General features: G+C 42.9%; 1 protein-coding gene across 3 annotated transcripts; it reads right to left on the minus strand.

Annotated features, from left to right (window-relative positions):
* Window positions 1-2,231: 2,231 nt before the first annotated feature.
* On the minus strand, window positions 2,232-15,058 carry YPEL5 (yippee like 5). Of its 3 annotated transcripts, XM_074897342.1 has the most exons (6): window positions 14,967-15,050; window positions 11,390-11,426; window positions 11,219-11,284; window positions 10,889-11,042; window positions 6,022-6,194; window positions 2,232-4,385 (listed from the first exon to the last, which is right to left on the minus strand). In XM_074897342.1, exons 5-6 carry the CDS (start codon window positions 6,160-6,162, stop codon window positions 4,161-4,163), a joined length of 366 nt encoding a protein of 121 aa, XP_074753443.1. In that variant the 5' UTR covers window positions 6,163-6,194; window positions 10,889-11,042; window positions 11,219-11,284; window positions 11,390-11,426; window positions 14,967-15,050; the 3' UTR covers window positions 2,232-4,160. The 3 variants fall into 3 exon arrangements, with proteins under 3 accessions (XP_074753443.1, XP_074753445.1, XP_074753444.1); XM_074897344.1 differs by lacking the exon at window positions 11,390-11,426 and having other exon boundaries at window positions 14,967-15,002; XM_074897343.1 differs by lacking the exons at window positions 10,889-11,042; window positions 11,219-11,284; window positions 11,390-11,426 and having other exon boundaries at window positions 14,967-15,058.
* Window positions 15,059-15,996: the final 938 nt, after the last annotated feature.

The following is a 15,996-nucleotide window of genomic DNA, read 5'->3' on the forward strand; positions in this document are numbered from 1 at the left end:
GAGAGAGGCAGTGAGGGAAGTAACTGTGAGAGCAGGAAAGGCTCCGCACTGTTAAAATGAGGCTCAGCAGCAGCTCTTGAGTGTCTTTGCCACATAGCAGTTGATGAGACAGACAGGAGCACATTTTCTTTGGCCATAATATTCCAGATTCCCTTAAAGAAGAAAAAGGCTTACAGAGGGACACCGTCAATCAGGTCATACTCCTCCTCACCACTCAAAGTGATCTTTTTAAGTTATTGGGCACTTTTAACTCCAGCTTTTGTAGAAGAGGGTCTCAAAATTGCTTACCTCTTTAAAGTCCTGGAAAAACAGGGCTCAGATTGGAGAGTGATCCTAATCAGTGCCTCAGCTGAACAGTCTGAAGCATTTCACCCCTGGCTGGCATCAGGGAGAAGTCTGCAAAGCCCTCAAGAGACACAGGAAAACAAGCTTCACTGGAGTTCTTTTTTTTTTTTTTTTTTTTAATCATTTTGCTGAAGAAATGAAGACAGGCCCAAGAAGGAACCACAACACATTATTTCTGGCATTATTATTATTTATGGTACTGCAACATCACAGCTTAGGTTTCTCTTCTAAGATAAGGTTGATTATTCAGCCAGTGGTTTCCCATGTCAATGCTTTAGCCTGCTCAGTCACCTCTTCCTTCTACCTGGCAATTGTGTCCTGAACAGCAGATTCACTGGTTCCTTACCTGTTAATCCACTGATGATTTGCTGACTTTAATTCCTACAGCTCTGGCAGAAATCTGAAGAGACAAGTTTGCCCTGTTAAGAACAAGTCTGTGTCAGCTGCCCATAGCCATCCCAAGCCTAGTGCAATGCTACCTTTTCTAACAGAGCCATGAGATACATATGCCATTTCAAAATTTCTTTTGAATATCCATAGAGAGCATAACTAGAACACTTTTCAATCCACAAACACACCATCCAATCTTTTCCTCTTCCCAAAGCTGTGTTTTGTTGAAATGGTAGTCAGCAGCTTTAATGAAGTCCTTCAGTTTTGGGTACACCTACACTGCAACCACATGATGAGATCATAGCGCAGGTAATGTAAACTCTAACGCAGCTAATGCTAGGCGAATGGCATAGCACCACTGTGAGCCCAAGCTGCCGCCTAAAAGCACAAATTCTAAGGTCTCCATAAATGCACAGTGGAGTGTGTTGTGCACTGTCATTTCCTTGCTACCTTCTTCACCCAAGACAGCATAGGCACACCGTCACATGCCAGGCACAAGTCCCCTATAGTGGCACATTTTGCTGTGCCAGCCATGCCTTGTTTGGGAATCCAAGGCTACTGCACTACTACAAAATAAAAAAACATTTAATACCGAACAGCAATGTCTGTTGCTAGCCGTAGTGTAACCAATCTTCTTGTTCCCTACAGATAAGTTATCTGTATTCACACACAAAGCGTCTCAAGGAGGAACAGTCAAAGTTTAGGAGGCTAAACTCTCCCACAGAGCCATCAAGGCGATATGGAAGGGAACAGCACGTAGACTGGAAGAGCAACCCAAAGTCTACTTTAAAGGTGCAGTGGACTTCCTTAATTAAGTCTCATAGGCTTTTAATTAATTCACCTCAATAGCATTTTTCAAATCGTAGGCTTTGGGGAAAGTAATCTTTAACATCTCTCTAACATTCTACCAAAATAAAGAGGTCTTAATATTGGTTAGAATAAGCCCCTCAGGCTCCATTACACCATTACACTGAGGTTCCTCTCAGCTCAGTCCTTCAGCTACAGCTTATGAAGTTGACCAGCTGCTAGCAGGCGGCTTCTCCCTAACATTTGTATGCAAAGAGAAAAGGTCACAGAATTCCAGATATACAAATTCCCAATTCCTCAATTCCCAAGTCATTTCAGAAACTAAAACTTCACATTTCTTGCAGAAGCTGGAGTTTTGCTTAGGTAGCTATCTTTTCAAAGACAGCAAAAGATGTTTGGGCACCCAGAATTTCATTAAACGAGCAATTTCCTGTTTTTATTTTCTCTTTAACAGAAGCAAATAGGCGGCTTTCAAGTGTACAAGTGGTATGCATGAAGCTTTACTTAGCACCTTCTGAAAATCAACAGTACACTCTTTTGCCACCTATTCAGAGAGATGCTCATCAACAGCTTGTCACTGTGCTCTAGAAACACAATGATTTACTCAGTGTAGGGAAGGAGGGAATGGAAGACGAGTTATGTCATTCAGTTGACAGACTCTGAAAATTACTCAAAAAGAACAACAAATATCAGTTCAGGACAAAACATACTTTATTGTACTGTAATGTCAAAAGTACAAGAAAAGTACTGCAGAGAACCATGCTAATGGGGCTTTCAGGGTCTGTGAAGGACAGAAGTACAAGATAATGGGGTACTACTGTACTCAGTGCAAAAACTGATTCATTTGAGGCACAAGTACACTATTGTTTAAGCAGCTTGATTCAAGCACAGCTCTGGTATGTGATCTACTCTTTTCCTTCTATGTGACAATTCTATAATAAAGCTACTTTTACATGAAACAGACAGTACATTCAAGTCAGGGGTGTCCAAATTGCCACTTGGCAACAAAAAATTAAGAAAAAAATACTCTGCATAGTCACCCTCCACATTTTAGTTTCAGACATGGAGCTGTGGCTAGTGAAGAAAAGTTATTCTGAAAGGTCAGAGTCCAGATCTGTTTGGCTGGGTGGAGTGCCCCCCCCCCCCCCGCCTTGTACTGCTGTGGATAACTTATTACACTGATCACAATTTATCCAGTAAGAACAAAAAATAGACTTGTATCTTTGATAAGGAATCATACATATCTAACAATCAAATAAACTTCAGCCCTTGAGATCTGAATTTATGGCTTAAGACACAATGAAAGTGTTTGGGCACCCTTGAGTTAAGTTAATGAAAAGCATTTTTCATAAAAAGGCAAGCAAGTTCACCGTTTTAAACAGAGCTGACCTCTACAAGAAGAAAGCAAGAATCCAAGTCACTAGTTACTACTAGGCTGACATGTACTGCTGCCCAGAAAGATAAAAATGTAACATCACAATGAAAAGGTTCAACGAAGATGAAAGATAAAGGTTTCAACACCAGAAGCAGCATTTGAAAACAAGCTGTTTAAGTTAATCTTTTCAAGAGATGCAGATTGCGTAACTCTAGGCATGAACAAACATGCTGGCAATCTTCTCCTTTTACACAGCAGCTGTGTTTAACATAGGAAGGTCTGGGTTTAAAGAAAACTACTGGAAGAATTAAGATTTGCAATTCCCTGTCTAGTTAATGAGATTAGTAGAGAATCGAAAAAAAATTACTACTGAAACAGTAGTTTCTCCGTGGTTCCCTATCATTACAAACACAGCTTGATTTGTAAGCAACACAAGACTAAACAGACAACTATTATTTAATATTCTTATTATGCTTATAAGTTACATCAGTTAAAGTTAAAAAAAGCCAAGCAGTTTTGCCCTATTTCGAGAATAGTTTCCAATCAACACCAGTTTACATGGTGAATGGGACTTCACAAACAAACAAGGAATGGTGACATCTTTGGGTCACGAATGACAAGAAATAATGGGCTCTGTGCTACCAATCAACCTCAACAAGAATATGGCACAAGGGCCAGCCCAAGCTGTACCAACACTGAACCTTTAGCACTCGGCACAAATTCGGATCTCTTCTTTAGCTAGCAAATCAGGTGAAAAGACTGGGTAAAAAAAAAAAAACAAAACAACCCAACCCTAACTAAAATCTTAAGCCAAAAATTGGAATATACTTTTTAAAAAACATCTGTAGTTTTAAAATAACTTTATGCTGACATCAGTTTGTGCAAACTAAAAGAACTCATTGAATTTCTCTCTAACAAAAGACAAATCCCCCAAATATTTTCCTTTCAGCCCACTGTATCTGTAGATACAATCTCAAATCTAACAGATGTAAATGCAAGAGAGAAAAAGTTACAGCATCTGCACAACATTCTTTCTACAAACAGCTGCTGGAGGGAAAGTAAAATATAAAAGGAATAAAGAAATGAAGGTTCCATCTGAAATACTCTCACAATCTTTCCCACTCTGTAGTCCATGAATCCGACTCTGATGCTAAGGTGACAGTGTATGTAAGCAGATTTTTTTGTTGATTTTATTATTTTTGAGTTTCAATTGAAGAGAACCTGAGAAGAGACTCAAGTCTCTTCAGGAATTGTCGGATGGTACATGCTCCTCAAATCCTTCACTCTCTCGAACCAACGCTCTTTCCAGGATAACACGGCCTTCCTTGTAGCGCTGGCTGTCTTCAGTGGCAAATTCATAGATCCAACCCAGTTTGCTGTTGCAGTTCTTGCAGCTCACGTCTCGAACCATGTGGCGACCAGTGAGCATGACCCGATCCTGAACTTCACTGTATTGCAGATTTACCACCTGATACAAAGATACAGGGGACAGGCAATAGAAAGGATTAGCCTGCCTAGAGCAAAGCTGGTAACAATGTGCACAACTATCAACATTTTAAAAGTAAAGAGCCTGTGGCACCACACATGAACTGAAAACCGCAGTGGAGTAAGTCAAGAGCCCTTGAAAAGCTCCTGTTTGAGACGGAAACACTTTTAAAGATGTGCTTCACGGGGATGTGTAACAGAGACATGAAATGCTATCACAAGATATGCAAGAGTGCAGAGTTCAACTCTAGGTGAGAAATTTCTAGTGAACAGCTTGTAAACTAACTGATATTAATCCACTTGCAATATACATAACCTATTTCTAGCAACTGATGTGATCACTTGTTCCCAAGAAATCAGAACCAAAATATTAAGAGAGGTACTTCTTTGAAAATCTTGGTGTGCTTTTGAAATAATCATCTAAGAAAAAGGATAATCAGTGGCTGAGAATGCAGCCACTAAACAGTCACCCTTTTTTTGGTGTGCTCTCTCAGCAGTTTAAAGTATACTTTTAACTTGTTTAGGCAGCCACACCACAGAATCAGGATGTGTAGTTCGTTGAGAAGCTGATGTCAAAACTATATCCAAACTGCTAACATGCAGTAGGATTCTAGATGGGGCTGCACTACTTTTTCAATTTCCCACCTGACTGTGCTTACTCTGCTTCACCTGTAAGGCTTCTGACTGCAGAAATGTGAAAATCAAACTTCTGTGATTAAACCCCACTACCTAACACAAGAAAAACTTGAACCCCCGCATCTAGTTTATTGGATGGGAAAGAAATCGGATGCACAGCTCTTCTATAGCTATGCAGCCTAACACTTACGTATAAATACCACCGACAGGATTTAGCCTTCCAGAAATCCCTGAGCCAAGCACTGTTAAGTGAAGACACTACTGATGCCTCTATCAACTCTGCCAATGGCCAAATGGCTTTCAAGAAAAAACCCAAACTGAAGCACACCAATGACTACATGACTAGGAATTCTGTGAGAAAGCAAAGGATGATCGTGTTTTTTTCAGTGAATCTCATGGACGAGTCTATATGGAAGGCTTTATAAATAATGCTACAATTCACTCAGCTATGACTTTTGTATTTCAATCTGTTGAGTTAAATCAAATTTGATCAATAAAAAATAAACCAGAGCATTGCCTGTAATTGTGTTTATCTGAGGTTGCCAAGCTACTGTTAGCTTAAATGTGTTTAAGAAATTAAACAGAATATTATCTAGACTTTTTTTAACTCAGCAGAAGTGCAAATGCCTTTGAAACTCTTTGACAGACAAAAGACACTGTCACGGTGAATGTGAGGTTCATATTACAAAGTCTCCAAAGTTAAAACTCCATGCATTGTGGCAAGATGCCTCTCTACATACAATCCTCTTTATAGTCTCTTAGTATTGCAGATAAACTAATTTAGGTAGCTTGCCATCAACAGTAAATGCCTAATTTGACTTCAAATAATAGAATATTATTTATTCTATTAAATAGAATAAAAATTTAAAAAGTAATTACACACTTTAGCTAACAAGTACTTTTTAGTTCTGACGACAAGGTCCATATCCTACAAACTCATTTTTCAAAAGCAAATAGTAGTTCCCCCTCAGCTTCTTACCAACCTTGTTAAAAAGAAAGGCTCTTCCTGTGGCCCCTGTAAAACGAGTGGAGATGAGCTCAGAACGATTGGTCAGAATCGTGTCGCAGTTTGCACAGGAGAACAGGCGAGTGCCACCAATATGATCCAGAAAAATTCTTCCCATTTTTAGTACTTATGTAAATTTATACTCAAGACCTGAAAACAAAAAGAAAGATGATCTTATGTACATGTAAAAAAAAGCATTGCAGCAAAACAAAATAAAACCCCAAACGCCCCATATATGTAGTGGGATATTCTGCAAATCAATTCAACTAATGACTGCAGAGGTTCTTTCTTTCATAGATGGAATTACTGAACTTCATAGACTGCATTCATCCTTTCCTATCACAACAAGTTCTTCCCAGAAGAGGCCATCTTATCAATAAGATGACACACCTAGATAATTAAATGAGCAAAACTTGAACTGAAACCTTAAAATATAGTTCACTTATTTGCATACCACTACTGTACCCTACAGTTCTTAAATACAAAAGCTTCCACTTCTTTCCTATTTTCTTTTCCTCTTTAACACAATACCCAAATTCCATTCCAGTATATTCCAAACGACTCACTCATTTTAGTCAGCACTGGGAAATGAAGCACTGAGAAATACATTGAATCACCAAGACAATTATGGTTTAATTTTCCCAAGTCACCCCCCCCTTTTTAAAATATGTATTTGTTTTGTCACTTCCCCTCAGCTTTGCACAATTTATGACATGAAGCCACACAACACCACCATCCAGGATCCTGCAGTCTTCTAGGATAGCAGACTGGGCTACTGTATTTGACTTGACACTGGTTTCATATACATAACAACAGAGGAAAGGTTTGGATCTATTTCACATAATAAACAATCCACCCAGTCTTTACACCAGACAGTTTTATATACCAACCTTTAAAGCTGTCTAATCTAAATACAAAATACTGTGTCATTTACCCAAGCTGCTTCCAAAGTATCACTAAAATACCTGAGCAACTCCACTGAACAGAAACAGATTGCTTAGAAAGTTTATAGCAGCGTATCTGCAGTACCTGATAAATAAATCTCTTCACTGCTTGGGAAAATTAAAGTATCTCACCAACTTCATACCAACTAACATAAATTACTCAAAGTTAACTTTGGCACAGAGTAGGCACAGAACATACCAGCTAAAAACTTAAATCACGAAGGATGAGATAACATGACAAAGGAATTAAATGATGACGTTATTTCCATTTCAAATGCAGAAGTTTTATGACTAAACATCTATAGTTAAACAAGTTAAATATACCTCCATTTATGTTTCAGACATGGAATCAGAAAAGAGTATTGGCTCTGCTTTTGTCATGCACAGCAATGCAAAGTAAATCTGACACACTGCAATATTAAAGTTGTGTGGGTTTTGCTTTTCGGAGCAGGAGACTGTACTGTTCAGAGAAATTAATTCAATTTTGCACTCATCAAGTTGAATATTCTATGTCAAATGCCTTTAAGAGCACAAATACCTACATTAAACCCATTTCAAGTTCTATGTGATCAGTTTCTTAAAGCTTACTCTGACATGCACAAAGCAAATGGACTAAAACATGCACCTGCACACACAAAATTTAAAATACTATTTTTATGTGCAAAAATCATAAGTCACTGACATAATGATTTTTTTTCAGTTGCTTTATTTCACCATTTTGTTTTCTTACAATGTGCAGCAATAAAAGGGGTTCCTAGTACTGAACAGTGATTTTACCACAAGTTCCTTACATTCAGGTTTTTCAAATCACTATTAGTCTTCTGTATCCCATCTGAAGGGTACATGAAAATTCAAAGCAATGGAAAGATTCTTTCCTTTAAAGGTGACATAATACCCGTTCCTCTTCTTGAAAGGATATACAAAACAGGTCTTGAGTTTGGCAAAAATATTTCAAAGACTTAGTTGAGTGTAGGGGTGTGACTCCTTGTGACTGAACTCAAATACATGAAGCATTTTCATTTGATTTCTCTAAGCATTAAACCTTTCTAATATGCCTTTATCTTTCCTAGCAAGCGAGGGCAAAAGAAAAAATTAAAATGTGAATAGTGACAGCATGAAAGAAAATCAACAGACAATAAGCGTGAATAAACAAGTATCAGTCAAAGTCTCCAACCAGAAGAAACCACAAATACAAGCAATAAAAGCAATTGTGACAGACGCCCATAAGGCTCTTGGCCTATCTCCATGTGTCATCCTTACTAATTTTGGATAATGTTATTTTTGTGTTGATTGTATTGTGGATTAAAAACAATTAACCGATCATAAGTTATTGTAAATGTGGAACGAACATCCAAGGGGGTATTTCTTTCAGAGTAAACACAACGCTCACCCTGCCATTATTTTTAGGAGCTAACGTAAAACAACCCCCCAAACATCCCTCTCTTAACCAAAACAAAACACTAAGCTTGGTGACAAGAACAGCTCCATTACACAGACCAACCTTGCAAAACATGCCATTTTGAAAAATATGCATCTGAACATTTAAAATACAAATACATCACCTATCTAAAAACATAATTCATGTTACTGCACCCAGAAAAGCAGTAACTCAAGTCACTAAAAACAAAATTTAAGTACTTCAGAAGAGAGCGCAACTGTAATTCTTACAAGTAAGTTAGAAGTCAAAGCAACAGACTAATGTATTACTCCTGGAGTATTATGTACAGAGTGAAGTGTTGAATCCTGAAGATACTGAACACTAAAATAAATGCATAAATATGTATGTTCAAACGCTTAAGGCTGAAAAGTCTGCCTAGTAATATAAGGCCTAAAATCTTCAATTATTTGTATCACCCCAAAAAGCTGAAAAGTAACCTCATCAAGTATCTAAATGAGAAAGAAACTTCCAATAAGACTTGGGTCCCAACAAAAGGACAAAGTGAGATTCATTTGATGGTAGCACAAGGCTGTAAGAATTCAGACTAAAGTTACAGCAGAATCTAATAAGCCAACTGGTACCAGAACCATTTTCTTCAGAATACAGTGCATAAGAAAACATGTATTCTTGAAATAAATACACACTTAAAAATTGAGAAAATTAGCTTCTACAATATGCATTATAACAGTCAAAACAGTCCAGATTTTTTTTTTCTTTTTAAGAAACTGCCAAAATAATGTAATCCTACTAGAATTTCTAATGTTTAAAATAACTTCTCCACTAACGACCCCCAGTAGATTTCAGTCAAAATAGACAGCAGCCTACAACTATCACTAGCTCTTGGTTTTGACTGCTGCAGGATTTCAATACATTCGTAAGGGTCCAGCTGAAGTGTTATAAAAACATCTCACCTTACATTAGTTCACGGTAGTAAAAAGTAGGAAAAAAGTTACAAAAGTCTGCTAGTAAGGCAGCCTGCAAATGCCACAATTGATTATGAATTTTTAAAATAAGCTAACAAGGAACTCCTGCTTTTTCTCTCATATAAGGTAGAGAAATTAATCTCAACTTGGAATCATTTCACACTCTTCCCTCCCCTCCCTCCCCCCAAGCTAAAAACATAGTATTCACTTGTAAGACCAATTCAGAAGATACTTGCTGTGGTTCAAGGTTCTCTCCTTACATAAGGATCCTGAATCCTGCAGGGTATACTCATGGTACACTGGGAAAAACAGAAGCACAACAGAACAAGGGAAAACGATTTTCCATTGCTCTCAGGCTCATATCCCTTACATACAGAAGTGGTGTGTACAGAGTCACCCAAGATAACTGTAATTTTTTTTTCCTATAGTTTTCACTTCCCATGTAAAAGGTGTGGGCGTCTATTTATGTTCACACATACATAAATGATCTGAAAAAAGCCACTTATAGGCAGCTTTTATAGGCAGTGGGAAGGCTCTCTTAAATGAAGAGAAGCCAAAGAATTGTGAAACATTAAAGCACTTCTAAAGCTTAAGATCCTCCAGTTAGGGGGAGGAAAATACAAGAAGCATACTTACCCATTCATCCACTCTCTACACTTAAAAAATTGAAAATAACTTCCATGGGTTCAGAGAGCCAGTCAAGTTCCCTATTGCTACTCACAACCCCAGAAAGTGACGCTACCGTAACACACCAATTCCACCATGCTACTAGTAGAATTTTCAGAAGCAGTGGACAGGAATATTGGTTATTCACAAAACCAGTGATTACATCTTTAAAGTCAGCTAAGCATTGCTTTTGGATATATGTCAGTGATTAAGTCCTAGTGATCCCACCCTCACGCAGATTACCAAACAAAAGTTGTAGTATTAAATTAATGGCTCCAGTGTAAAAAGGGCATACTTACTTACACTAATGGGATACAATCTACCACTTGCCAAACCTACACAATTCAAAGAGACAGGTACTTCTATGAACTGAGAGGTGATGCCACTGTCATTAGTTGGCACCCTGACCACTGCTACCAACCTGCATTCTTGAGAGGACCTTTAGCAGAACAATCAGTGACAGCTCGTATTACCTAGCTAGTAAGGTCTGCTGAGAGTGCATTACTTTGACAGTACAAACCTTGATACAACTTCTTAGTCATACCGTGAAACATTTCCTGCCTGCATGCTTCTGCCATGGACAGACAGGAAACACAAGCACTGTAGCTGTGTGCTGTAATACATATTCCTAGAGCAGTATGCTCCCAAACTTCCACCTCTTTTTCAGCATTGATTTTTGGCAACACTGAGCAACAGCTGTCAAAGAGCTGACATTCAACAGTTTAAATCTGACCACTATCTGCACACAGAACTGCAACCACCTGAAGCACTACTTGGTTGGTATTTGTACTACCTCATCTGCCTACCTTCACAAGCAATAAAGAACAAAAAAAGTAACACAAAGAATTATTTATTAACATTTTTAAAACTAACAGTCAGTGTTTTCTTGTCCCAGAGTGCATCTTTTGAAGACAAAGGACTGTCAATGTTTGGGGGAGAGCCAGCAGACACTTTCTGTATACACACTGGACTGTGGATATTTCAGGAGCCTCAGTGTTGCTTCAGCACCATCTACTGCATCTCAGATCTACAACAGAAAACAGCTGCTAGTTAAAGGACAAAAAACTATGACAGCCTTTCTTTCACCATTTCATCAACTAAACACACTTTCCTTCGTATGGTGAGCCAACAAGCACTTTCCCCTTCAAAAAAAGGGCCATGCATTCCCCTCGACACCTTAGAACATTCTCAAGATGTACTTACTGTAGAACCAGGCTTAATCTTCATCTTCACATCCTCAGGAACCGGGCTTAAGCTGCTTCTTCTCATCTCAGATAGACAAAAGAGGAAGAAGAATACTTAGTACAGCTACACAAGACCACACATTAAAGAATCATTGGGTAAGCAAAAAAACCCCAAACACTTGCTCCTTACCTTCCCAGGTTTCTGCTGCTCACAAGTAAGGGTGCATCTGAAAATACACATGCAGGCAGTCTCTTAGGAGGTCTGAGATTCAACCGTCTGCCACTGACTTCTGCAACTCCTGAAGTAAGCAGGGCCCAGCCTCTGGCCTCTGCCTACATGCAGAATTTGTCATCAAAAAGCACCACACGTAGCCACATGTGAAGTTGGAAAGTGAACTGGAACAGTATGCTATGCTCATTAGAACCATCCAGCTAGTGTAGCAAACTGCACAAGGAAGTTAATACAGTCAAATGACCGAAGAGGCTTTGGCAAAGTGATGAAAGCTGTGCTCAGATGCAGTGCACGGCACCTACCTAGAACAGGCTGCCTTGCAGGATGAAACTGCATTTGTGCAAGTTACAGTAGTATAATTTTCTATTGCAAAGTGGCTTTTCTTCTAGGTAAGGCAAAAGCTTCACACTGGGGTACTGGCATTCAAATATGTTAACATAACATCGTATTGTATGCAAACATTGATACAGGGTAGTTTTGTTTCATGTTTGCAGAGCCATACAGATGGGTGCTTGTTTCTAACACAGCCCCCATATCTCAGCATCTCCCACACAGTAACTTACACCCTCACAATACTCTTGCTAGATAACATATAAAAAAATATTAGTTTACAAATAGTATCAGACTCAGATTAATTTTCTTTTCTGCTACTACACAAAAAGTCCAAAAGCAGCAACTGTTCCTGTCTCCTTGTTTTCCCTTCCTTTTTCCTTTTCCCGCCACCCCTTTTCCCTTCGCTATGGATCACCTTTTCCTTTCTTAATTCCTCAATTGGTTTTAAGAAAGCTGGATCTCCTGTTTTTGCAATAAATTTATTCTTATACTAATTAAGCAGGTACCCCAACTTTTGCCTATTAATCCATTCTGCAACTTTCAGAAAGCTGAACTAATTCAGATTGTCTGTTTTCATTAATTCTAGTGCTGAAATGATACAGATCTTCACCCAAAGACACCACTGGTTTCAGGAGACATAAAAAAAAAAAAATCTAATAAACAAATGTTAAAGAAATGTTGAAAGTGATCATCCAAACTTCCATACAAACTACATCCATCCAGAAAGGGTGCTAATAGGCTTAGTGCATCTCACCAATACATTTTTATATTAACTAGGAAACTCCCAAATCTAGATAAAGGCTCCAGAATTAAAGACAGCCTTGATACCAAACATCCACAGTGTACAGGCATTTCCTCTACAGATTTAGCAAGGTATTTTTAAGAGGGAATTACGTATTTCAGCAAGAGCTGAGCAACTCAAGATTTCAACACAGGTCAAACGATAGTAAACAAACATCAAGCAATGACCTAACTTGGACAACGCTACTTCAAGCTTGTGATGATTACCAGCAGAGGGAATGCGCTATATATATATATATATATAGTGTGCATAATTCTCAGTCTGTCAGATGACAAGTAATAAATCTCATCGGTTCTTGTCATCTTCTCTATCAGGCTTTGAGGTGCAATTTCTTCTGTCCTCACACACTTGGCAGCCACATCTGAAACTCATTATTTATGAAAATCTATCTATAAACAATTAGAACTATAAGCATTCTGTAAGTACTTCCACAATTACGGAAGTGAAAGTAGCAGATTACAGAAGCCTCCAAATAATATTTCTAAAGACTAACGTTAGAAAAAGAGAGTAACACTTAAAAATGGACAGTTTCATCTGTCACGAACATCACTTGAATTCAGCTATCCAGAATGAGTCTATATATAAAGGATTATATATAGCTGTTATATATAGAGCATGCTATATATATAGCTATGTATCTGAACCAACCGCATGAGGGAATCTTTACAACCACGGAGCAAGCTCCCTCACTTTCTGCCATCAGCCACAAACATTAGCTATGCTAATGCTTAATCTACTGCCATTAGCTGTTGACATCAAGAGTTGCTCTACAACACCTACCACTCTGAGAAGAGCCATGCCTTGTGTTTCTCGGGATTGTTATTCCCAACACCGTGTTTAGAAAATAAAGAAAAATAATTTATTGAATTCTATCACTATGTTGGTCCAAAAGGCAGTTTTTATTCTTAAATAAGCACGCTGGATTAACCTAATTTGTATCTGCTTGCACAGTACAGCTGAGGTCTGTACACAGAGGCACAAATGAACAGACAGATGACAGTCTTTGCATTCCTTTTTGCTTTGACTAGAGCCTTTTAGAGCGAAAAAGTGCTTGCCAAATATTTCAGTTCCCTGGGAATCCATACTTTCACAGGCAAAATCCAACCTCAGAGCTGTCAGGCGAAGCTGGCTCATTGCTGGAACAGCCGCAAGCACCTTCCATAAACAAATAACAACTACCCCTCGATTTCTGACAGCTGGCTTCCCGTAAGAGTCACCTATCAGGCAGGGACACGGGGTTTACTCAGGGCTGCTTCAACGATGAGTAAGTCTCCAAGAAGAGGGGAACCAGCAGCACCTTCTAGTCGGAAAGGGAGAAGAGGGATGCGTCAAGCGGCACTGCTGCCCACCGGGAGGCACCGCTGCGGCCCGGCCCGCGCTACCGACAGACAGGGCTACCGACAGGGCGGCCTGACCCACGTTCTGCAAGCGGCGGCGCCGGCCTCGGCCGCAGGGCGGTTCACCCCCGCGATTAACCCTTCAGGGCAGCGCCGGCCTGCGCCGCGCCCCGAGCCGCCCCCGGCAGAGGCGGCGCGAAGGCCCACGCTGAGCGGCCGCCGCCACCGGCCGCGACCCGCTGTCACGCTCGGTGGCCGATCCCCACGCCCAGCCCACGCGTGCGCGGTGGGGCCGCTGCCCCCGCGCCGCCGCCGCCGCCCCACACAAAGCCCCGCGCGGGGGCGGGCCCCAGCTGAGCGCCGTCACGGGGGCGCGCGCAGCCAACCGCCGCCGGCTCGGCCCCCGGCGCCGCCGCCGGGCGCTGCCGGCAGCGCAGGCAACTTGACAACAAACAGGAGGAAACAGCTGACGGGAGGCCCCACCGCCACCGTGAGGGGCGCCCGGGCCGGACACAGCCCCCCCCCCCGCCTCCTCCCTTCCCGGGCGGCCCCGCCGCCCCCCGCGCCCGCTCCCCTCCGGCCGGGAGGGGGGTGAAGCACGACGCGGCGGAGGGGCCCGGGCGCGGCTCCTCGTGCCCCCGCCCCGGGCCCCGCACAGGAACCGGCCCGAAGAGTTGCCACTGCCCCAGCGGGGAGGGGAGCCGGCGGCGGCAGCGCGGGCCCGGGGGAGGAAGTTGTGGCCGCGGCGGGGAGGGGGTGCCCGGTGCCGGCCCTGGGCGGAGGGCCGGGCAGGAAGGCTGGGTGGCGCTGGGAGATGCTGCCGGAGGAGGGGACGGGGTGAGGGAAGGCCGGTGGTTTGTGGCGGCGCCGGGCCGCGGCGGGGCGGGCGCTGCACCCCCCCCCCGCCGGGCCGGAGCGGCTCGCTCGGGGCCCCGCCGCGGCCCGCGAGACACGGTGCCGCGGCCCGGAGCGGCGGCCGCCACCTCCCTCCCCGGCCGCCGGCGGCCCGCCCCGGCCTCCCGGGGCAGCTGCGGGGCGCGGCGCGGCCCCCCGGCCCGGTTACCTGGCGAAGGGGAGCGGCGGCAGCAACGACTCCGTGCCCGGTGTCTTCCCCCCGCCCTCCACAGCCCCGACGCTCCGGCTCGGCGGCGCGGCTCCGCCCTCCCTCGGCCCCGCCCCGCCGCGCGTCAATCAGCGCCGCCGAGGCCCCGCCCCCTCCGCCTCACGGCCGCGCCCGGCGGGAGGGCGGTGGCGCCGGGCACCGCTCAGCCCTTCCCCGGCCGACACGGCCGCCGCTCCCAGGCGACGCTCGGCCGCCGCCCCGAGCCCAATGCCCTCCGCACCCCCCGTCTGTCTCCCAGGCCCCCTTCCCTGAGCAGCCCTGTCAGACGCGCCCGCCGCTTGCTGCGGGAGCCGACAGCCGGAGCACGGCGCCGTCGGCCGGGCTGGGAGGAGGGGGAGACCCGTCTCCAGGCCCGCTCGCCTCCCCAGGCCCCTGCACGGCCAGGGTCGTGGCCTGCCCTGGCCGTGAGCTTCACCGTGCCACGGGCCCTGTGAGGGTTTGAGGCGGGGAAGAGTGCCGAGGTAACCGTCAGCCTCATCCTCACTTCCGTGAAGCTGCCACTGATAATGCTTGAAGTGTTTCAGGCCACTCAAGTTGAAATCCTTGTGTGACACCTTAAATATTGCCCGTGATGAAAGATCAGGAGCAAGAGGCAAAAGTGTTTGTGGCCCTTCCTGGCCACTGGTTGCATTATCAATTCCCTGCCAGTTTCAATGGCTCGGTGCTTGCACACAGATTGCATCCTTGGCAAATAAATAGTGGTCTTGGCCAAAATACAATGAAAAAAATCATTGTGAGTTGTTGGTTATGAAAAAGACATGAAAAGGAGTGGGTTTTTTCCTTCTCCTATGAGGCACGCCATGCAATTTTAAGGATTTCCTCTCTAATAATACCACATCCATGTTAGAGAAAGTATGTTTTTTATGTACAGTGATTCCCGGGTCTATCTGTGTGGTATCACCAAAGGAGCTGCAGTACTTGCAGGATGGAATGACTCGGCAGGACCCTTTTTTCATGTCACATCAAAGGT

Source organism: Athene noctua, chromosome 1, assembly GCF_965140245.1.
Source record: "Athene noctua chromosome 1, bAthNoc1.hap1.1, whole genome shotgun sequence".
Lineage (NCBI taxonomy): Eukaryota > Metazoa > Chordata > Aves > Strigiformes > Strigidae > Athene > Athene noctua.